The sequence below is a fragment of the Plutella xylostella genome, chromosome 3 (assembly GCF_932276165.1).
Source record: "Plutella xylostella chromosome 3, ilPluXylo3.1, whole genome shotgun sequence".
NCBI lineage: Eukaryota > Metazoa > Arthropoda > Insecta > Lepidoptera > Plutellidae > Plutella > Plutella xylostella.
In genome coordinates this window covers 10,324,651-10,348,608 of record NC_063983.1, presented here as the reverse complement: position 1 = coordinate 10,348,608, position 23,958 = coordinate 10,324,651, and the positions used below count along the sequence as shown (strand labels likewise).

The 23,958-nt window shown below is 39.4% G+C and overlaps 1 protein-coding gene across 1 annotated transcript in view; it reads left to right on the top strand.

The window, feature by feature from the left end:
• Positions 1–23,958, top strand: part of LOC105398793 (calpain-11) — a 66,618-nt gene that overhangs the window by 25,236 nt on the left and 17,424 nt on the right. The window contains exons 5-10 of the mRNA XM_048625851.1: positions 2,335–2,414; positions 2,846–2,887; positions 2,941–3,081; positions 13,405–13,554; positions 14,047–14,242; positions 14,672–14,919. Coding sequence (XP_048481808.1) covers positions 2,335–2,414; positions 2,846–2,887; positions 2,941–3,081; positions 13,405–13,554; positions 14,047–14,242; positions 14,672–14,919 — 857 coding nt within the window. The remainder of the gene's footprint in view (positions 1–2,334; positions 2,415–2,845; positions 2,888–2,940; positions 3,082–13,404; positions 13,555–14,046; positions 14,243–14,671; positions 14,920–23,958) is intronic.

The window sequence follows — 23,958 nt, the reverse complement described above, 5'->3', positions numbered from 1 at the left end:
TGTTGTGGTGTTACCGTGAGTAACAATAAGATTTTCACTTTCATTTTTGCGAGAGGGTAAATAATACTTGCCACTAATATTATTACAACCTTTCTTTCGTGGCACATTAGCTAATGTCCAAAAGCTAAATTAGCGTAATTGAAAGGCACATATATACAGACACATAATTCTCATATAGAAATGTTGGATTAGGAATGTTACATATATACTAAATTATGTGAATGTTAATTTTTTTACATAAAAGTTTTTAGATTAGGATTTGCTACTCGAGTTATATGGAATTGTCATTATAACAAACAATAATATTATTGTAAAACAATATAACCAAGTAGTTCCACCCACAGTGCCATTTCGTTTCTATTTTTATCACAAGTTGTGATAGTAAAGTTTAGTATCAAATGAAACAACGTGTTAGTGGGTCCCATAGTACCATAGTGGGAAGAAGTTTATCAACTATTTAGTAGTAGGCGGCTCCTAGACCACGTAATAATTACAAATAAAGTAATAGCAAGTAAAAGTAAACCTTGTGTACAAAAGTCAAAGGCGAATCTCTTCGAAATAGATAATTATGTTAATACATATTTGTAGTCATATGGACAATTGCATACATAATACCTTCGTAGATTAATAACATTACATACGAAACCCAACTTTCACGTCCTGTCACGCCGAACCAACTATAATACAACGAATAACGCACCTTCTAACGTCGCCATTAGCCGTAATAACAGTTTCTAAACGAAAGTACTCCTATACGCGTGTGATTCGATCAAAATTAAAGGGACATTGATCGTACGAATATACGTCTCGAGATGAGATTCAATGGATTTGTGCGTAAAATGCGCCTCGGAATAGCTGTAATAACATCGTGCATTAGTGTCTGATAGAGCCGTCACGACGCCGGCGGGGCGCGGGGGGCGCGGGGGGGCGGGTACTTACAGATATGGAACAATACTGGCCACGTCCGGCCAATACTCATACATAGCCGCGGCTCCCAATAAGTGTTATTCGAACAAACACTGCGAGCCAGTGTCTCCTACGTACCTCACTGAATATTTATTCAACAAACATAATTTCAAAGTCGTAGAGGTCGCGACTTCCTTATTCAGTAGCGACGGCTGTCAGCGGCTGAAGATGACGGATGTGCGCCCCCCGCCCCCCGCCCCCCGCCCCCGCCGCCCCCGCTCGTGGGAGTCCTGGAGGTCCTACGAATGTGCCGTCTGAACCACGCGGGTGGCAACTCGTCCCTGAGGGTTACTCTAAGAACGAAGTTTCGGAGCGCTGCTGTGCGAGCCACAACTCTATCTCGTTTTATTAAACGTGCCGATTGCACGACAGCTCTCGTTCGTTCGTTTTTCTTCAGTATAGAGTAACCCCCTGCTCCATTGCATTGTGAGCCGGCGAGCATGCGGGATCAGACCATAACAATTTCCGATGAAAGTAAATCGCTGATGCGTTTGCCGAGAATTATTTACATAAATGCAAGTCATGGAATAGTCGGTGAGCATGTTGCGCTGCACTTGTTATGAAACTATATTGTTTTATGATACTTGAACGCATTTTCAACTCGTGCTGAGTCATGCTAAATACCATGAAAGTGGAAAACTCAGAATAGGTACATAGTTGGAAGCATTGGTTCCCATATTTATGTTGTTAAATCATTACCGACATACTCTATATCTCTATAACTATAATAACCAACCATTCAATCCATTGAACACAAACATTTCGGTGAAATAAACCACGCCTCAAGTTGCCCAAGTTGACACATTTCCCATAAGTTAACTAAACGCTGCCACACGGGGCCGGTTGCGTTAACTAAACTGCCGTTACTGAGCTAAGTGATAGACAAATTGTCGGCTACCGACCGCCGCCGTCAGGGGGGTCACTCTATAAACCGACGAACGAACGAACAAGATTTTTTATGCAATCGGCACGCTTAATACAACGATATAGAGCAGTAGTTAGCTTAGCTTGGAAAAGCAGATCTGCACCGCTCACCACGACTTTATCTCGTTGTATGAAGCGTGCTGATTGAGGGGTAATTCAATTTAAATTTAGAGAGTGACCTCTCAGATCTGATATCGACCACTTATTGATTACATTGTAGCTGAGAGATTGTGGATGAAATAAATATTGTTGGTGTGTTTTAGTTGAGTTTGTAATCTGTTTCTTGGTTTGATATGATAAATGGGTAATTAATTTAACATGTGTGTGGTCTTATCGTTCTCAGCTTCAAATATCTGTGTTAGGTATATGATTCTTTCTCTACAATTTAAAAATAAATGTTATGGGGTGAATGATGATGATAATGATTATAATGTTGTTTCTCAGGAGCTGAGTTCGCGGCCTGTGTTTCTGGGAGAGGATGGAAGCGATCCTGATGACACTTCCAGTGATGACTTTGATGCAAGGTACGACTATTCAGCAAGTAAGACTTGAGTGTGAAACCTCTCCTACAAATTGCTTCGACACTATTTTCATGGATTTCCTCATGAAAGCACTGACAGATTCCTGCCTAATCCTGTTCGTGATCTCCACTACCCGGGCGCTTAATCCACAGTAAGTATGACCTCTTCACTGCCATTTCAGTTGAACAGACTTAACATACTATGTAACCTTATTTCTTTCACAAATTGCTTATGAGATCATTATCCATTCATAATCGCAGAAGGTTGTGTACACATGACAGATGTGTCTCAAAATGGAGCAAGCTGTAATGGCCGTTTTGGACTTACTGGTTCTCATGTCATAAGTGTGGTGGTTTCAGGCAGACGAAGCGGGAAGCCAGCCGCGACGGTGCTGGTCCATGTCACTCGCTCTCACTAGTCCCTCGTGTCCACAGATGGAGCCTGGAGCCGGGGCTGGCGGGCGCGGCGCTGGCTCCGCGTGCTCTGGTCCATGTCACTTGCTCTCACTCCGCCCTCTCGTCCCCCACAGATGGTGCCTGGAGCCGGGTCTGGCGGGCGGGGCTGCGGGCGCGGCGCTGAGCGCGCTGGCGCTGGCGCCGCGGTTGCTGCGCCGCGTGCTGCTGCCGCGCGCGCAGGGGTTCACTCGTCAGGACTATGACGGCTCCTTCACGTGAGTATGAGGATTTCTTTGCATTATTCGGGACTAGCTGCTGACCGCTTCGAGATAAAATCTTTTCTCGTAGAACACATAATTAAAACTTAGCCTATATATTTATCCCGGATTTAAGATTAGGCTTCTAGGATTGTGCCTAGCACGGCAACATGCACTGTGTGATGATAATTTATGTGAAAGATCGCTGTAATAGTAGGTATGTCACGCACACCTGTCGGTTACCCATCTAAGAACGTTGATCCTCAAACGGACCGCTATTTACAAATGACAATCAATTAGAACACTAAGAAGGTTACCTGCAACTTTATCTCACTTTCAATTGAATAATATAAACATTTACGCCTTACAACCACCTTTAGTACCGACATAAGCCACCCACATAGCGTCTTAGTAAATTTAGCAAGATAACAATCTAATGAGTCCATTTATCTCGTGTTGCCCAATCGCAGGCCGAGTCCTGGTGAACCGTCGTACATCACCGCGAGTTATAATTACTGTTATCCCACACTGGAGCATCGGCTCAGCTATTCAAAACTAACTTGGAGCACAGTGTGGTCTTCTGCAGTGGTGAACATCTTTTGGTTTGGTTATGTTGACTATGTTACGTAGCCCAACAAACATTTTACTCTCAGTTACAGCTATTTTTATAACTTTAACCTGTATAACTGTGTTATAATTATCTCAGTTCTAACATAAAGCGATAAAGATGAGTTAACAAATGAAATTAGTGTTAACAGCAGGTTTAAGTGTTAAAATGGTATTAGTCAAAGCAATTATAATTAAGATGTTATAGGTTTAAACTGTTTCTAGAACCTAAAGCTATACAAGAGTGCTCACTGACACCTGTTAACACTTATGGTTGTTAAATGGTTTTCTTTAATACTCATATAAATCTTTAGGTGTCATATTGAATTTAGGCTACAGGAATTGGTTATAAAAGAGATTTTGTCAAGAGTGCAGTAAGACAAGATTATTACAGTGTTGGAAAACTCAACAATGCAGTTTTAATATTTAAGGTTAACTTAACTTACGCTTATTGCGTTAGGCAAGTAGACTGTAAAAGTAACGGTGTTAAGCAAGACTGTGCGGATCGACTAAGACTGCATAATACCCTTGACTAAGGGTGTTCTATTTCAAAAAGTGTAATAGATGATTTAGGTGAGTCTACATGTCTTAAATGTAAGTTCGCCATTTGCATTGGTGACCTAACCTATAAATTGCTGCGATAAACAATATTTTGCTTTAAAATACTTACTTATTTATGTGAATTTTGTCATTCCAGTCATGCCAATCGATTTATGAAACTAATGGACATACAGCAAGGATACAAAAAAATACAAAATTGAGTCGTCTATTTTATATTTACTTATGTTTTATTTGAAATCCTTAATAAATTCGGAGCGCATTAAAATTGAGGTGGGAAATATGGTATACATTACAGTAAAATTACAATGGCATATTATTTTCAATTCACAAAATATGTTAAGTCAAGTTGATATATTATATTTACTGTTATTTAGTAATGATCAATACTGTCACTGTAATACTATCGCGTATGATTGCTGTTGACACTATTATTTTCAAAGACATACAACTTGTATGGTAAAAGTGTAATCGAAAAACGGTAACATACTCACTTAACCCTTTTTTACCAAACAAATAAGAGTCAGGGAGTCAAATAACCGTTCTACAACTACAACTATACCGGTAAAAGTTCTAGCTGAGAGGGATTAAACGCTCTTCTATAGTAACTTTAGCACTTCAATGACACCGTACTACAGGCTTTCCATAACTTAAATACTTCAATGACACCGTTTTACAGCCTTTCTAAAGCCTTTACTCTCAAAATCGTGGGCCTCTTTCGTGGTTATAAGTGAGTTAGAGCACTCTCCTACACCCTTATACAGCTATGTCTTAACACTTTAATTTTCGAATGGAACCATTATACAAGTTATATGAGAGTTTTTTTAACGCTACGGTGTTAGTTGGGAGGTTACCTATTAACCCTCAGTGCAGGAATGAAAACATTAAACAATCTCAAGATTTCAAAATCTAAAGAACGACTTTTCTTTCTTGGTCTATCTAAATATTTGGGATGACTCTTTGCGTATACTTACATAGGCATCAGTATAGGTAGCATAACTTTACATCGTGAACGTGAATAATTTTATATGAAAAATTTTAGTTCTTCTAACGTCCTTCCGTGGCGCTGTTCATATTTTACACAGTGTCAGTACTTTCAATCTCTCTTATTCTGTTATTCATTATACGAATTACTTATGCGAATACTAACACGTAGTTGAGCTGTACCAGAGGGCAGATGCGTGATTTATTCTAGCTTACAGGCGGCCTCCGCACAATGTGCTATTACTCCAAACAATTGAGAATGGAATACGTTTCAATTTCAACTCCTCTGCTTTCTAACTTTGCTATCATATTTTTTTCTCTTGCATCATAGACAAGAACTGAGTAGTCGAATCGCTTCTTGCTAGGACCGGCGATTGAGATGGTAGCTGTGATAGATGAATATAAGGAAGGTTGAGGAGAGAGCGTTGTTTCTCCGAGAGAGAGGCCTATGTCCAGCAGATCTATGACGAGTATACTCAAGCTTGTTCCAAATAAAGTTCCAATTCCTACCCAAAGAAAATAAACTTTGATAGATAGATAAATTACTCAAATCTGAACCGATAAGGCGTAATAAATTAAGGAGCATATTAAAAACAATTTAATTTTATTACATCTAATCTTATTCCAATATCATTTCAGAATAGCAAAATTTAATTATTTGTCATTTATATTTTAAAATAGAGCATATTAATAAGTTGGCAAGACAAACGTTTCATATCTTTAGAAGGGAATAAACTAGCAGCCTTCGTACATACATACTTCGTACAAGCACATAGATATTTGAACCGTGGGAAATATTCGCTTTCATTCGATTGCTTTTTGAACGTACAGCTGACCACTCGTTACATACATCACTTCGGGCACTCAGGACCGGCCTTAATTCGTGCGTCGTAAGAGTTGAATTAGATCACCGTACTATACCTGTGTACTTGAGTTCGCGTGTACTGACGTATGATGGGTCTACTTGAGTAGATTGGCCTCTAAGTATTAGATACGTGACGCGCACGGCGGCGGCGGCGGCGGCGGCGGCGGATGGGCCGGTACAGTACACTGTAATACTTGAAGATCGATGACCGAACATCGGTACTGGAAATCATCTTAAGAAATGTGTCATTTACCGGATAAGAGTACCATGCACCTAAAGATAAATGAAAATTGCATTTATTTCACTTTCTTACAGTATACTTTCAAAGTTTACATTGAATGATATACTTAAATTAATTTCAATTACAGATTCAAGTGTCAAGACAAACCTATCTGGTTTAATGGCACTTTTATATAGCTAATCAATAAATGTATTTTATTATAAATAAATAAATAAAAAAAAAAATGCATGTGAACTCTTTAAAAGTTGTTATTTGTAATTTTATGTTGCAATAGATGCCAAATTCTACATCGATTGTCATTTATCAATATATTACTAACACAAATTGATTTTACTACGTGTTATCAGGAACACCTACATAACATCACCAAAATAGTATTCAAATGTGGTCATGGTTAATTCATCATGTTTTGTTTTTGCTAATCCACATTAAGTTGTCAGACCGCGTCGTGATCAGATCGTTAGGTACGGTACAGCAACTTAACCTCAATATCTGTACAATATCTCTGTTTTGTCTCAGACTGATATCTGGGTAACATTAGTCTAGCAGAACTTGAGACTAAGTAGCAAAAAGTATACCTACATTTCTGTTCGCTATCAATACCTATCAAATTTAATGATTACACATGTTATAATAAGAAATAATATACAGGCGTAAGTACCTGTTGGCATAAAAAGTGCTATGAAGTCGAAAAAGAAACACTGACTTGGCACTTCCTCTGTTCCGAATACATTCCTAATTATATGTATGAAAATATGGACAAATAATCATCGGTTTACTATTTTTCTATATCTAAAATAGGCACATGTACACTCGACACAAATCGCCAGTTACAATCAACATCTACTCCTCCTCTTGCATAAATCCACCCCTTTAAGGGATGGAACGCCGGGACCGTGGACATACCTGGCAGTTAACGCGCTAAGTTACTGTGGTATCGGGCGCGGTCGGGAGGATAGGATACCTACACACGGGGTAATAGTTATTGTGGATTGTAAAAGTAAGCGTCCACCTTTAGGCAAAGTACGCAACGCATCGCATTATATATTAGTATTCTTTGTATAGAAAATGACACTAGTGCGTCCACTTCATCGGCATTGCCGACGCCGTTTCTCCATACATTTATGACAATCTGTTTGGTCTGATACGTACGATACACGACATGAACAGTATGAAACATTGGTGAATGGATTCAGAATTCATTGAACTTGCCCAATAATAGTGCGCAAACCACCACAGGCGGTAGGCCGTATGTTTGGACACACCCTAAGGTTAAAAAGATACAATAATCGATTGTATGTCACAAGAGCACGCGTGGAGGCGGATACAGACAAGCTTGCACCGCTAATGATCGATATTTTCCCATCACTAGTAACAATTACACACTAAGAGGCAGCTTCAATGTCTAGGGAAAACTTCATAACACTGACAATTCCAACTTAGTAAGAAATTTCAACAACCCTCTTTTTTATTAAAGTGGCAGTGCTGGATATACATATGTATATTCATTATTATTTAGGTTAAAGTAACTAGGTATGTTTGGAGCCAAGACACACCGGACCCCTCTAAGAGTGACTATTGTTTATCTTTCACGTTTATTCATTATTATTTTTTATTTATATCTTCTCAGTTAGTGGTATCATTCGATAAAATACTATTGTCATTTATACGGATCTTGCCGGCGGCGGCGGCGCGTGCGCAGGTTCCCACACCGCACTTGCACAAGTTTTTGTGCGATTGTTACAGTCAAGTGCAAACAAGGTTACAAGGCTAATGCGATTCCGCAGGCACGGCTGTCATTTCAAACCTATAAACTAGTAAGTACTGTACGCAATGACAAAGGATCAACATTATCCGATGAACAAAGTGGTTCTATGTTAAGTCGGCATACCATACGTTTTGTTTAGTGCTATTCAATTTATACATATTTTCGACCACTCGTTGGCTCACAGCATATGGTGTTCAGTGTTTTCTAATACTCTTCTGTATCAAATAAAACGAAAGAAAGGTGATCCCGAATGCGACGGTATTTTTTAGGCATCTTTTAAATGCAACGCGCCAATTAAATAGGTCCTTTATTTGGGCTCATCACAAATAACTGAGAGGCAAATGGGCATTTGTGCTTTGCAGTCAAAGTTTATTTAACTCTGCGAATGCACTTTCAGCCGTTTACGCCTAAAGCTCCTGCAGATATATGCAAAAAGCGTGTAAGAAGAGCCGAGTAACACCATTGCGGTCTGTTTGTGTTCATCCCGTGCACTATATACATGTCACGCGGCCGCGCTCGCTTCATTAAGAGGCAGGATTTGTGCAGCAATTACTGTAACCACAGCGCGGGTCACGGAGCTCCGTCCACAGAATAAAACAACTGCTGTTTATTCCACAATTAGACCGGCCATAATTAGTAGTTCACGCGTAATGTGGACTATAACTTTCTAGTGTTGTTTGCACTTTTCCGTGGCTCTTTTTGTGTGCGGGTGTTTCTGCGGTGAATGCTTCTGCTTTGATGAACTGATGAGAGCAAAAAAATTATCTGTCCTTTGATAGTCTTTTCAGCTCTCTGTAGATTACTTGCTGCCTATGAAAGTATTAAGTATTCAATTATCTACTTAGGCTTGTTTATTTGACCAACAGTTATTTTTAAATTTACAATCCCCTACACTTCCGAGAAGTTGTACTACACTACGAAACAAACGAACAGGACTTATCTCACTCTCATCAAGTTCACTTAAACCTGAACCTCCATCGTTAAAACAAGACAATCGCTCTTAAAACTGTTGTTTGTCTCAAAAAACGTCAAAATAAGACAATAGTGAGCAGAGTAGGGCAGAGCGGCGTGTACTGTTGCATTAATACGGTCAGTAGTTGCGCCGCTACGAGAGAAAAACAATCGTGACAGACAAACACACATTACTCTAACTAATTCATGTTTCTTTTTATGTATATTGAGCGTAATTCTGTCACTATGTTTGTGTATTGTAGTGTTAATAACCTTGCTCTGTCACTGTGCGGTTTAATTGTGCGGAATGTGTGAACTTGCTTTGTTTTTTGTTGCGTCTGAGTAATTAGTTACACAGGATTATGATGATTATAACATTATTGTACTGTTAGCCTTGCACGTGCAGTAGTCAAATTAATTTGCACTAAGTAGGTATTATATATTTTTAAGAAAGCCAACTACCTAATTATGTATATTGATTGAGTGTAGGTACTGTTACAGTTACGATGAGAATTATTTACTCGCAGAAAAGAAAGGGATCACTTAAACATATCAATCATTTCATTATATCAGAACTTAAGCTTTACGTATTCATAAGTAAAAAAAAAGCATTCCTTATTTATAAGTAAGGAATAAAATAACACATATCAATAGGTATATTAAGTCAAAGCTCGCTCTTGAACCGTGAGAACAATTGAACAAGCATTAAGTAAATAGACTCCGGATGGTCCACAGCCCCGCCGCGGGTATCAGATTAATTCTAGGACCTACACAAAGCACTATTACAATCTAGATCGCGGAAACGAACGCCGCAACAAAATCATACATTCTCTATTATCTGCGGAGCGGGAGGGTTACTCTATACTGACGAAAAACGAACGAACAAGAGCTGTGGTGCGGTCGGCACGTTTAATACAACGAGATAGAGTCGTGGCTCGCGCAGCAGCGGTCAGAAACTTAGTTTTTCGTCATATAGAGTGACCCCCGGGTACTGCGGGTAGGAAATTGTAATTTTATTCAGATGAAGCCGGAAGATATTACCGCCTCTTAGTATTGTAGCGTGAGCCGCGAGCCCACCACGAGTCTGCGTCGTGGTCGGCGCAATAAACTAACTTTAAAATCAACTAACATGTTATTTATTATCTTTACTCATGAGAGTAACTCTGTGGAAATCTATGAGTAACATTTGCTGCACCAGTTTCAGGCCGCTGCTATCTGAAGTTTAGTTTTCTCAGAAAGCACGAAAATCGAATTTATGAAGCTTTTGCAGGGTAAGAGAATAGTATCAACTGGGAACTCAATTATATGTGTTATGATATCTCTAGCTTCCCTTTCCACCTGACCGTAGGTATATATATTATGTAAAAAAATATTAGGTTTAATTTTATTGTTTCGCTTTAGAAAACATAACATGACATATTCATGGTAGAGATACAGAGCTCTGCCACTGTGACATAATGTCCGACTGTGCTAATGCACTTTTTATTCACTCCTAATGTTCATAGCCTGTCCTTTGAGTGAATCTTTTTCTGTTTTCTATTTATGTTCCTTCGCTTTACAACGTTAGGCCGCAGTGAAACATGACTGTGGCATAATCGGTGCTTCATTATGAAGCTTGATGATAAACTGCCCTCGCATACTTAGGTAGTTTTGTAGCGTTTATTCCCTACGTCAAATAATAAATAATAAGACATGCGAGAATTTATGTGAAACTTACTTGTATAAGTATAATGACGCGCGGTTTATATAAAAAGCAGAACATAAATTGTTTTCAATGGTTTTAGTAAGTATTTAAACAAAGTGTTAATTTTTTTTGCAGAATTTTACCAACTGAACATAACATCATCATCAAGGTAGATGTAAATTTCAGTAAGCATGCAGCTGCTAGTGTTGAGTTCCGCTTGGGGTGACCCACTGTTCAGGGACGCGCTAAATCACTGAAGAGTTGCGCCCGCGCACGACACGCCACCACCCGCCAGGGTTGCCACTTTTGCCAGAGGCAAATTATCAAAACACCACTTTCGTTCAGAGTTTTGTTATTTTTAATCCAGAACAAAAAAAGGGGGTGTTATATGTTTAACGTGTCTGACTGTCTGTGCTTCTTTTTGTGGTAGCGTAGCTCCCAAACGGCAGAACCGATTTTCGATTGTTTTTTTTTCGGCGGTCATAGGTAATGCTACACCGAGTATTTTTAGCAAATTTTATCAAAATCAGCTTTGCCGTCCAATAGTTATGCGACTTTAAGTTTTAACGAGTTTTTTAACGTAATCATAAATCATACAAATCCATAAACTATGGTTTCCTATGTTCTCGCTAGTATGTTATGAATTACATTTTTATATTCGTTCTAATGTGTCCTCCTGCCTTTGCCCAGAAGTGAGAAAATAAGTAGGTTTATTTTATAACGTCTCCTAACCTGCCACGAGTACCTCGGGTGACCCTACGTGGTCGCCAGCGCCAGTAATTACCTTCGTGCTGGTCTCCATTGTGTCTCTGGGAATGCGATCACATCGCCGGCTAATGGCGGCCTTGACCAGCCGTCATCGTCTCAGGGGGGTCACTCTATAATGACGAAAAACGAACGAATGACAGCTGCTGTCGTGCCATCGTTTAATATAACGAGATAGAGTCGCGCAACAGCGTTCGAAACTTAGTTTTTTGTCACGTAGAGTGGCCCTCCATTGCTGACATAAAAAGGTTACATAACGGCTATCTTGGTTAAATAAAATTATTTGTATTAGGTTTTCTGCTACTGAAAAAGCATTATTTACGTGTAGCATTTGTGTTTGTTGATTGGGTATGATAGCTATTTGATTGAGTTACCTACTTTAAAGTTTCTCAGTGTACTTGGTGATTTATCTGGATTATTGGCTACCAAATTTTTGAATCTTTCAAATATTTTTTTATCATTAATTTCATTTTTCTACTCAAGCGATAATAAAATACTTTTACGTGCCCAAATGGAATGTTTTCGAAAAACCGAAACAGACATTAAAAAGATAATTGTAACAATTATCTCGAACAGCAATTTTAACGGGAACAAGAAACAAACATTTACAACAATGTCGACGCGATCAAACAATCGTGAGGAATGCAGATCGTGGACTCTATCTGTGTGGCTAATGTACAGGTAACTAAAGAGATTAACTACCCCCCCGGTGATTACAATTTCGTATTCAATCTATAGTAGGTATATGCGGTTTCAGAGTTTGTCCCATCCCGTATTTAAACTTTTTCAGTATGTTGGGTACATAATCTGCCTGTGCGAGGTTCACTGAAGATTTTCAACTCTGCATTAACACTTGAAAGATACGACATCGATAGTAGCCGCCGTTGGTGAAGCTTCATTCATTATGTTATGTTAGGAAATTACAACCGTAGCAACTTTATAGAAAAAGTTGGGAATGTAGGAATATACATTGATGGTATAAGACAAACTCTGCATACAACAATTTTTTACGCGAATTTCCCAAACTCGTGGAATAAAAGTTGTTCAGAAATACCTCCCTCCTGAGTCACCCCCTTTCGGCTTAGTATACCACACTTTAGCTACACCCTGTATATAACTGTAATGCATGTACCTACTGGCACAATACCGTGGTGGTGCTAATGTCAGTGTGTCAGAATATTCGCAGTCATGCGGAGAGTGCGCCAGATTGAGTCGGCACCGAGGCCCGTGGGTTTGTAGGTTAACAGGCGGCTTCGTGAGCCGATGCATCTTGGTTTGAGTCCCGTTGTGTGTAAAATGTAAATACGGTTTGGATTTGCTGTCTCGTTACCTAGTCGTTTGTGGGTAAATGGTTGGTTGTGGATTAGTTTATCAATGACCATAATATATAGGTACGTATATATATATAGACTAAAATATGAGAGGAATAAAATTTATTTAATGATAAAATTGTTCAAATCAAATATTTTATTGCCATCAATTGTACATGTTTAGGCCGAATACAAAGTGAATGTTCGTTGGTAGACGACTAACGAAAGGAAACAAATTAATAAGCGAAGCAACCCCGCTAGTTATACAGGGAGTTGCAAAAAGGGTATGTATGCTAAGCCGAAAAGGGGTGACTTAGGCGGTCACCCTGAACAACTTTTGTTCTACGAGTTTTGAAAATTCACGAAAAAAATATTTCCTTTTCCATAGAACATTTGTTGGTCACGTGACTTTTCACTATGGAAACGAATATTTTTTTTACCCTTTTATACCCTGTATAGTCAACTTAGTGACTGGATGAGGAAAGCCGATTAAATAGGCTGTGGTGCAGGTCTTTGGCGACTTTGTTCTTCCAGCGGTATCCTGGACGCCCCACCGTGCCTAATAACCTTAAACAAATGACTAATCTCTCTCTCTCTCTCTCTCCCCAGGTTCATGTTCTGGGAGTGGGGCACCTGGCGCGAGGTGACAGTCGACGACCGGCTGCCGACGCGGCGCGGGCGGCTCGCCACCTCGCACTATTCCCACAGCGCGAGGAGGGATGACTTCACGCTGCCGCTGTTTGAGAAGGCTTATGCTAAGTGAGTATATGCTGCTTTTGTTGTTGTTGTCCTAAGGTACCCCGGTGGTACAGAGGGCTATCACGAGATTGTACTACGCAGTCCTGTCCTCAGCAACCGCCCTGGCGTCGGTCCAGCTCAGGCGTGGCGCTGGCAGCTCGCTGTCCATTGTACACCGCCATGTGTGCACGGGACGACCGCGCCTGCGGTGGCCTCCTAGCGTGGGTTGTATGAGTTGGTAATATGTCCTAAGAGCTTTGGGATTGGGTACTATCTCCACATATCCAGGGATACCATCATTTATTGTATCTACTCAGATTTCATTCAATTAAAAACTTTCCGTAGGAAATGAAAACATGGTAGACCGCAAATAATGAATTAAGTTTAGTTGTCACATGGGTGTCTCCCATCTAGCCCCAGAACGATAACATAGACCTACACTTCACAGAATGCCCTTATCTCCACACAGCGAGCCACTATGACAACTAGTAAATGAGCCCAATTCCCCCCCAGGTTCTACGGCTCGTTCGCGGCAGTAGGCGCGGGGTCGCTGGCGCGCGCGCTGCAAGACCTCACGGGCTGCATCGTGCAGAGCTTCCCCCTCGGCGGGGGTGCGGGCGGGGGGCGCGGGGGGGACGGCCGACTCGCCTTCCACGTGCTCAACTCCGCCGTGCCAAGGTCCACGCTGCTGGTCGCTACTGTTGAACCTGTGAGTAGCTGTTGGCTGTTTGATTCTGGTTAGCGAGGGTTAAGCAAGCTTTGCTTTTAAGCTTGCGCATTCTGAGGATGATAATAAGGAGAGGATGACTGGTAAATAGAGACTAGGAGGAAAGAAATTTCTGAATTTCTAGACATTGACCTTTCTAATGATCACCACGGCCATCCATGTGTCTTCTATGTAACTCTATCATCGTCTTAGATCATGTAAGTCGGTCACCTCGATCTTTAGATACTACGATAACTATACCATTCAGATCCATCACCATCATCAATTTTATCCCGATTAGCTGAATGCATAATACAAAAGAATATGTTCCATCATTATGACGTCCACCGATGGCTATCTGCCTAATCATTTAACACAGAAGTCCTGCAACTAAAAACTCCCTCCAGTCTTATCACCAATACCTTTCCCCAGGACAAGGACGGCAGCTGGCGCCGCCTGCGCTGCGGTCTGGTGGCGGGGCAGGCCTACACCGTGACGGGGCTGGCGCGGGTGCGGGCGGGGGGCGCGGGGGGCGAGGTGGCGCTGGTGCGGCTGCGCGCGGCGGGCGGGCGGGGCGCCTGGGCGGGCCCGTGGGCGCGCGGGAGTGCCGAGTGGCGGGCGCTCAGTGACAGGGATAGGGAGCTGCTGGCTGAACGGCATAACCATCATGGGGAGTTTTGGTGAGTGGATCTGTGAGTTGTAGAAGTAGCTATTGAATAACAAAGATTGAGTGAGGGACTTAGGTATCACCTGTTCCTCAAATGCATCCGGCGAACCTTGAGTATTCAGCAACTGACGTTAAATTTGGTTATCCAATCCTTTCACCAAGCTGGTGAACCCATGTCTATTATTGCTTCCATTGTTTAACTCTAGTATTTATAGTAGTAGGTATTTCATAGTGTTGGCACCAACACAGTAGGAAGTTGCCATCAATAGCAACCTCCGATTTCATGACATTTCTATGGTTTTGGTTGTATCGCTGATCTTTTATTCCTACTTCAGACAACACTAAAAATTTTAACATTCAGTTACAACTCTCGATTCATAATTTTATTCATTGCAATAAATGTTAAAGTGCTATTTAAATATACCAATTAATGTCGGTTTATAGCACTTTCATCAGCAGTAAAACAATGGAAAGTTAATTGTTAATTACGATGTACCGGCTGATGTTTTTAAAACAAATGCTTTATGAAAATGTTCACTATCTGTAGCAAGGATCAGACCAGTTTCCGAGATAGTATAGAAGCTCTCTTAAAGGGTACAAAACAACTGCCCACTCACCGCCTATTTGTTGTTAAACTCAAATAACTTACAATAAATCGCTACAAGTTGCTACATTCCACTAATCTCGGCGATGCTATCTGGTAGAATTATGTGTTGCAAAAACAATATACACTTTTGAGATTATGCAATCTTGCTGAGCACTTTTTAATTTCCTTACCGAATGCACGTAGGTAATTGGTCTTTTGTAGAGATCTTTCGTGCGATATTAAATTGTAGTTTTGTTACGCTTTTTAGGCATTGGATCTACGAACAATATAGGCAGGCACCTATACAATAGAATAGATTGTAGAGAAGTTGTAAAGAATATTTCATTAATCTTAACAACACCGAGTGCTTTCCGGCTTTGCTCCAGTCATAAACACCTTTTTGAGACTCTCGAGTTACCATTTAAGCATCAAGTAGACCTGTCAATGGGTCCATCCCTCAGAGCAATAACTTGCGCATAGTTAGCAATTATCGACCTACCTATCAAAGGCCAGGGTTCCATATGAGGGCTCATGTGCACTGACACTCCAAAGAATAGAGCAGGATACCTAACGAGGAAGTTAAAATCACAGTTTTTTTTTTCTCCCTGGCAACCCTACGAACCGGGTGTCAAAAAAACAGCTGAGTTAATTTATTTTAATATTACTAAATTTAGTGTCTAATTACGTATAAAACTAGTGTTAACTTAAAGAATATAGTGTTATACAGCTGTGCAAATGAAGACAAGCCTTCAAACCCTGAAATAAAACACTTACGGGACTCGGATATTTGAAGCAACGGCACCTGTCAAAGTTCGAATTTGCCAACGGATATCTATCAGGGGAGTATTGTTAAAATTACATATTTTTACTAGTATTACTCATTTAAAATCATAAACACTAAATTATTTAATCATTATTCATTAGTTTGCTGCATACGTGAAATGTTTTTCACACTTCCTTAACCCACTTTTAGACTTTGTCATTTTCAAACTTTGTTGTTTTCATTTCTAATTTTCAAACTTTCTATTAGCTTTTGTATCCCTTATTCCCTATTCTTACTATATCATAGTCTCCACCTACTTAATTGCTATTAGTACTTCATTGAATAATGATCAAGTGATTGTTTTTTGGCTTAAAGTTTACATAATTCTAAGTCAATAATACCACTGAGTACCTATTCATTTAAGTAACATATTATGCATATTACTCCCTCCCCACCTATAGTTTGTGTTCATGACTACATTGTTTATGATAACTAACAAATAAGTTACCTTTTGATCATTTTTACATAGACTTACAATATATTACTTAATAATTATTATAACCTATTGGTATCTGGTTTGATCAAGTTATACCTAAAGAGGGTTATTTTGTGTCTTGGATAATCATCTTCTCGGTTCTACCTATCAAGATACTAACGGGTAACCCCGGTTGGTTTTCAGAGATGTCGAGGATGATGACCCGGAAGGTGCAGAGCCGTGACCTGGAGATCCAGCTGAGGACAGCTTTGGAGGATCTCAAGGCGTCTCGTGACCTCTCAAGCCAACTGATGGCAGAGCGGGAGGACAACGAAAAGGAATTTGATTCCCTTTTGAAAAAGAACACCGACCTAAAGAATGTCATCGCTGAAATGGACATCCAATACCAAGACTTACAAGGCAAATGTGATGAGCTGGAAATTGTACTGAGATCAAACACAGAGTGTCAGGATTTATATGAAGCTGCCTTGACAAAGATCTGCAGCCTGGAGCATCAACTGGCTGAAGCACACACAGAAATCCAGCAAATAAATGAAGCACATGCAAGCGAAGAAACAAATAAGACAATGGCACTGTACGATGAATTAGTTACCCTACATCACACCCCTATGCCAACAATAGACCTCACCACTCCAAGCAAATCAATCAATATCAAAGGTGCAAACAGGCTTAAAAAATATATTAAAATAAATAAATATATTAGGAAGTCTGAGCGAGCATTGAAAAAGCATAAGACGTACCTCCCATTGAAAAAGGATAGAGTGAGACTACAACTACTGGTAAATAAATATGAAGAACAGATGTCGGACTACAACCAGAAACTCGCAGACAACAACCAAGAGTGCGAGTTCAACATGGCTATGCTACAGTCTAGGCTGGCCACATTGAAGTCTGCCCTAGACCAGAGAACTGTGGAGTATGAAAACCAGCTGCTGGTGCTGAGAAGTGTGGGCTTAGTTCGGGTTGAGATGCTGCCGGAGAAGTCTTCACCTGCTGAAGCCTCCACCGCATCTCCGGAGGCCACCACCACCACCTCGGAGGCCACAAATAGCATCCCGTTGGCCACCACTGAACTCACCACTGGTCTCCCGAGGGCCACCACCAGACTCCTGGCGGCCACCACCAGCATCCCGTTGGCCACCACTGGACTCACCACTGGTCTCTCGGGGACCACCACCGGACTCTCGGGGACCACCACCATTCTCCCGAGGGCCACCACCAGACTCCTGGCGGCCACCACCAGCCTCCCGACGGCCGCGCCATCCTCAGAGGCCATCCAGAGCGGATCGGCGGCAGCAGATGTTTTTCAGGCCTCCACTAAGAAATTACATAGGAAACCCACCTATTCTCAGGCAGCTAGTAGAATAGTAGGTAATAAGCAGTTACCTAAGATGTCACCCACTACCTTGACAAGGCTTACTACAAGTAGTAGCAATTCAAGCGAGGATTACAGCACAGTTGTATATTCCGATAGGCTTGGCAAGGATTTCGGGCACATGTTGGGTAATCATGTAAATGGAAAAGTTGTTAATTATTGTTACCCAGAACTTACATTCGGACAAATAGTTGAATTAATTTCAGAGAGGTCACACACTGACAAAACAACTATATTTATTATGGTGGGAAATAGTTTAGGGGTGTCAAAGTCTGACATACATAGAAGTTTTGCTATATTAGAAGGCCTTCCTACAAAACATGTGTTTGTTTGTGCATTTCCTTACTCATGCACACTGCCTGACAAATGCAATTATATGACATGTAGCCTAAATAAAACAATGTACAATGCATGTTGTAAATCTGATTGTATCAATTTCTTTGATACTAATTTATACGTAGATAATTTTAAGTTGACTTGGGACAGTTTATTTTTGTCCTCAAATCAGAAACGACGTCTAGCTACAGAAGTAGCTCATCTTATTAACTCAGTTATAAGCATTATAACGAAGAAAACTTGTGTCCCTATTGACATCGTCAGTAGTAATACTGATAATAGTAATAGTACAGTAGATTTAAATTAGATTCTCAGACAACGGGAGAGAATCATAGTGTTGATATAAAGATTGATTCAGTTCACTGCTCTCTCGGCTCAAAACTATTAAAGGACAAGACATTTAAGAATGAATTTAAAGTGGTACATCAGAATATTCAGAGTCTTTCTTCTAAATTGTTAGAAATAGAACTATTTTCGGAAAAATTTAACATTGATTGTTTATGTATCACAGAACATTGGTTAGACGAGAATAAAATGATGTTCCAATTGAAAAATTACAAACTTATAAGCTGTTTTAACAGAAAGTGCAACGAGCATGGCGGGTCACTTATATTTCTTAAAGAAAATTGTAAATGTAAAGAACGAAAGGACATAGTAGCTCTTTCTGTTAAACACCATATAGAAATTTCATGTGCAGAGCTAAACAAGTATATAATAGTATGTACCTACAGGCCACCTACTGGTGATTTCATTACCTTTGAGACTGTCATGGAGGATGTTCTAAGGTTAGCTTCCAATAGTAAAAAGGAAGTAATAGTGTGTGGTGACTTTAATGTTGACCTATTAGGTGACTCTCCTAATATATCGAAATTACTGTTACTTTTTAAATCATTTAATCTTTTTAATGTCTTTCTGGAACCAACTAGGATTACATCCACGTCGGCCACTTGTCTAGATAACATATTCTGTAACTGTGAGTTTAAAGACAGTAGTGTGATAAATTGTCTGAGGTCGGACCACAGTGGGCAGACCATTACCTTAGTAAACACTGACAAGACAAATAAAACTAAGGTTAGATGCAGACCGATTACTACAAAGAAAATTGACAATTACTTGAAGAAACTAGACGAAAAACTTCCGAGGGTTAAAGTAGATTGCAATTCTAATGAGATGTATACTAACTTATTTAAGATAATAGCTGATGAGTTTGAGAGTAATTTTGAAACGAAGGAAGTTTTGATAGACAATAAAATTAAATTTTGTGACTGGGCTACAGATGGTATTCGCAAAAGCAGGGCGACATTATATGATCTGTATGAGATGAAAACATTCATACTCCGCCCTGACTTTCAATCTTATGTGAAGAAATATAGCAAAATGTACAAATGTGTCTGTCACTGTGCGAAGACAATTTTTATTAATAACAAGATTAAAGACTCGGCTAACAAATCTAAGGCCATTTGGAATATTATTAATAACGAAACGGGGAAGAATCGAACACGCGAGACTAATTTATCTTTAAAGGTAGGCAATGACATAATAACATCAAATGACGAGGTGGCGAGAGTTTTTGAAGAGTTTTTTACGAACATTCCTTTAGAGACTACTTGCAACCTAGATTCTTCAGCTACATTAGCTGAAACCCTGATGAAGGAGAACGCACCTTCAACCGATAAGGAATTTAAATTCAGATATATAAATACATTAACTATTATAAAAACATTTAAGTCCTTAAATATGAAGAAAACTGAAGACTTGTGGGGAATGTCAGTTAAATTTGTTCTTTCTATTATTAATAAAATCGCCCCAATTTTGGCTAACATTTTTAATAAATGTATCGCTGAAGGTGTGTTCCCAGATCTTATGAAATTGAGTAAAATTATACCTCTGTTCAAGAGTGGGGATATGGAGGACCCTGCAAATTTCAGGCCTGTCTCGGTTCTTCCAGTTTTGAGTAAAATATTTGAGAGGATCATACTCAGTCAGATGCTTTTGCATTTCAATGAAGCTCGACTGTTTCATAGCCAGCAGTATGGTTTTACAAAAGGCAAATCAACAACCGATGCCGGTACTGCGTTAATTAAGCACATATTTGACGCCTGGGAAGACCATCACGATGCTATTGGAGTCTTCTGTGATCTGTCGAAGGCGTTTGATTGTGTGGACCATCAGACTTTAATTTCGAAACTGAGATACTATGGAATAGGAGGAAAGGCTTTAGATTTGATAGCTTCATATTTAGACAAGAGGCAACAAAGGGTCGATATTAATAATACTAAATCACAGGGGGCTCATGTAAAGATAGGCGTCCCTCAAGGATCTATTCTAGGACCATTTTTATTCCTCATTTATATTAATGACTTGCCTTTTATGGTTGAAAAATTGACTAATATAGTTTTATTTGCTGACGATACTTCTTTGCTTTTTAAAGTTAAAAGAAGTGAAAATATTTTTTATGAAATTAATTCTATTCTATCTGACATACACGATTGGTTTACCGTAAATAATCTTTTATTGAATTCTAAGAAAACGAAATGTATTAAATTTACACTGCCGAATGTTAGACAATGCGATACTAACATTATTCTAGATGGGAATAAATTGGACCTAGTTAATGATACTGTCTTTCTTGGTATGACTATAGATTCAAAGTTACAATGGGGACCTCACATTGCCAAATTGGCTGGAAGGTTGAGCTCGGCAGCTTTTGCTGTACGGAAAATTAGACAACTGACCGACGTTGAAACCGCCAGATTAGTTTACTTTAGTTATTTCCACAGCTTATTGTCGTATGGAATTTTGCTTTGGGGTAGAGCCGCTGATATTGAGACTATATTTGTATTACAGAAAAGAGCCATCCGCTCTATATACAAACTTGGTTCCAGGGATTCATTGAGAGAACTATTTAAAGAAATTAACATCCTTACAGTTCCATGTCAGTTCATTTTTTCCAATTTAATGTATGTACGAAAGAATATTTCAACTTTTGATACAATTGGCAGTAATCATGACATTAATACTAGGAACAAGCATAAGCTGGCTTTTCCAGCGATGCGTCTGGCGAAAGTTAATAAATCGTTTTTAGGGTACTGTATTAGATTTTATAATAAGCTTCCAGCAGAAGTTGCTCAAATGCCAGAGAATAAGTTTAAGTATTACATTAAAGAGAAACTCAGTAAAAAAGCTTATTATAGAATTGATGATTACTTAGAGGACGTTAATGCATGGCTGTGATAAGTAGTTAGCTCTGCTCATATTATTATAATAATAATAATTAAGCTTATATGTATTGTATACCAACTAGTTTTAAGTCTTTTTTTGAAAAGATGGCTCAGGAGTTTCTTGCCTCCGTTCTTCTCCTTAGACAGAAAGAGCCCCCCCTTATCCGAACGGAGAGTAATTTGTAAAAATTGACGTTCATCAGAAAATTTTATATTTGTACGATGAATAAAAAATTTTGACTTTGACTTTGACTTTGACAGTAAATTTTCGCTAACGAGTTGGCAATACGCGAGCGGCACTCTCTGCGTATCCATCAAGTATCTAATAGCTTCGTGTTTATCTCAACGAACGTCGGTGGAGTGGAGGGTTACTCTATACTCACGAAAAACTAACGAACCACAACTATCGTGTAGTCGGCACGTTCAATACAACGAGATAGGGTCGTGGCGGGTACAGTAGCGCTCCGAAATTTAGTTTTCGCCATATAGAGTGACCCCGAGAGTCATTCACGTCTGCAGTGGCCGCGTCGTGGCCGCGACTGCTCCAGTTTAGAACGCAGCACGACCGTAATGCATTCTGCTGTTGGCACGCAAACAACGCTTAGATCTTTATGTTTAGTCTAGAAAAATAAGAATAGAAAAGAGTAGAAAATAGTAAAAGTACTTACTCTTTGTTTGCTATTTGTTACAATACAACCACCTAAAATTACCTATTTGTTAGCAATATTTATATTTCTTGTTCATGATTACTTAAAGATCTAAAGGTTTTAAAGCTAACGTTATCTGCCAACAGTGGAACACGGCGGACTAGTCGGGTGTAATGGGAAAGTAATGTGTATTATAAATAAGCAGTACTAAGATACTTACTTCGATTTAGTTTTTCATTTCAAACTCATTTGTAATGGTTTTAAAGGAGGAAAGTGATTTATTTATTGAAGTATTCTGGAATGGGCCTATCATTATTTTGCATCATCATACAAACACAAAACAATCTTGGCTATTATTATGTAGAGTTCATACCTAGATAAAATTAAATCTAAGTTTTTTTAATTCACTAAGTTAAAGTCGTAATTATTATCTTTCAGTTGTTTAATAAATAGCTGTATAGAGGTAGAATCGAGTATCCATATAAGTGTATAGGCACTAGGCAGGCTGTATGCTGTAGGTTGTTTGTGTAGTTGTGGGAACTAAGTCGATGTGACGACACTGGACGTTTAGTAGATTACATATTATTTCGATACATACTGGTCTAAAAGAAGGTGCATACCCTGGCACATATATTTAGCCTCTAGAACTCACTTTATATGTGATAAAAACATATTAATTATGGACCGGTCAGTCGACGAATTATTTAATACCAAACATGTGGAATAAATGAATGATGGCTTTTTAAAGATACTTTCTACATATTCAAACTTTATTTAAATTAAACTTTAAAAAACTCTTATCAATAATGAACCAATACAACTAAATAACGTATAAATAACAACACGCACACATAACAGTCCACTAAGCCATAACTAAGACATCACCAAGTTTGTCTCTAAATGCATTCCATCAAACAGCGCGTTTGTACGCCGAACGGCTATTGGCTCAAGTAAATGCCCAAACTGAATGTCGAAGTGCCCTTTAGGACTTACCAAGTGATGAATGTAGGTGCGCCCGCTCCCACGCTCCCGTTTGGCGCAGTTTGGACATAGGACCGTTCGTAATGCAGTGGATATAAGAGGTATATTTGAACTGTTAGTGTTATGGTTCAGTAGTGTTCCTTTGTAGGTATTGGTTAGTTGCAAAAGTTACGGCATTGGATACACTGTCGGACAGACGTGGTGGCTTTATGGGTAGAGCAGGTTGTTCACTTGTTTTAGAGGATAGTATAGTAGATAATGGTAGACTAACCTATCAATATGATTATCACTAGATCGATAGGTCTTATCTATCATGGCGAGCTGATTTTCCGCATTTAGCCTCCAAGGTGGGCCATTATGATAGGTATATCGATCGAGTAAGTGAATCGACGATGATAGAACTTACTTATATGCTTATATTATTCGGTTGCTGTTGAACTGAACAAATTGTTGCAGATGCTGTAGCGATTGCATAGTTTTTGTTTACATAACCATAACAAATAACAATAGGTAGTTTTTTCTACTAAAAAAATGCGAAGGCTTCTGCCAACACTTCGTAAGGTACTTTCCTCGTACTTTCGTATATAGTTTTAAATCCTCTATTGACATTTGTTTACACGACACATAGAAAGTGACAAGAAAGTCTT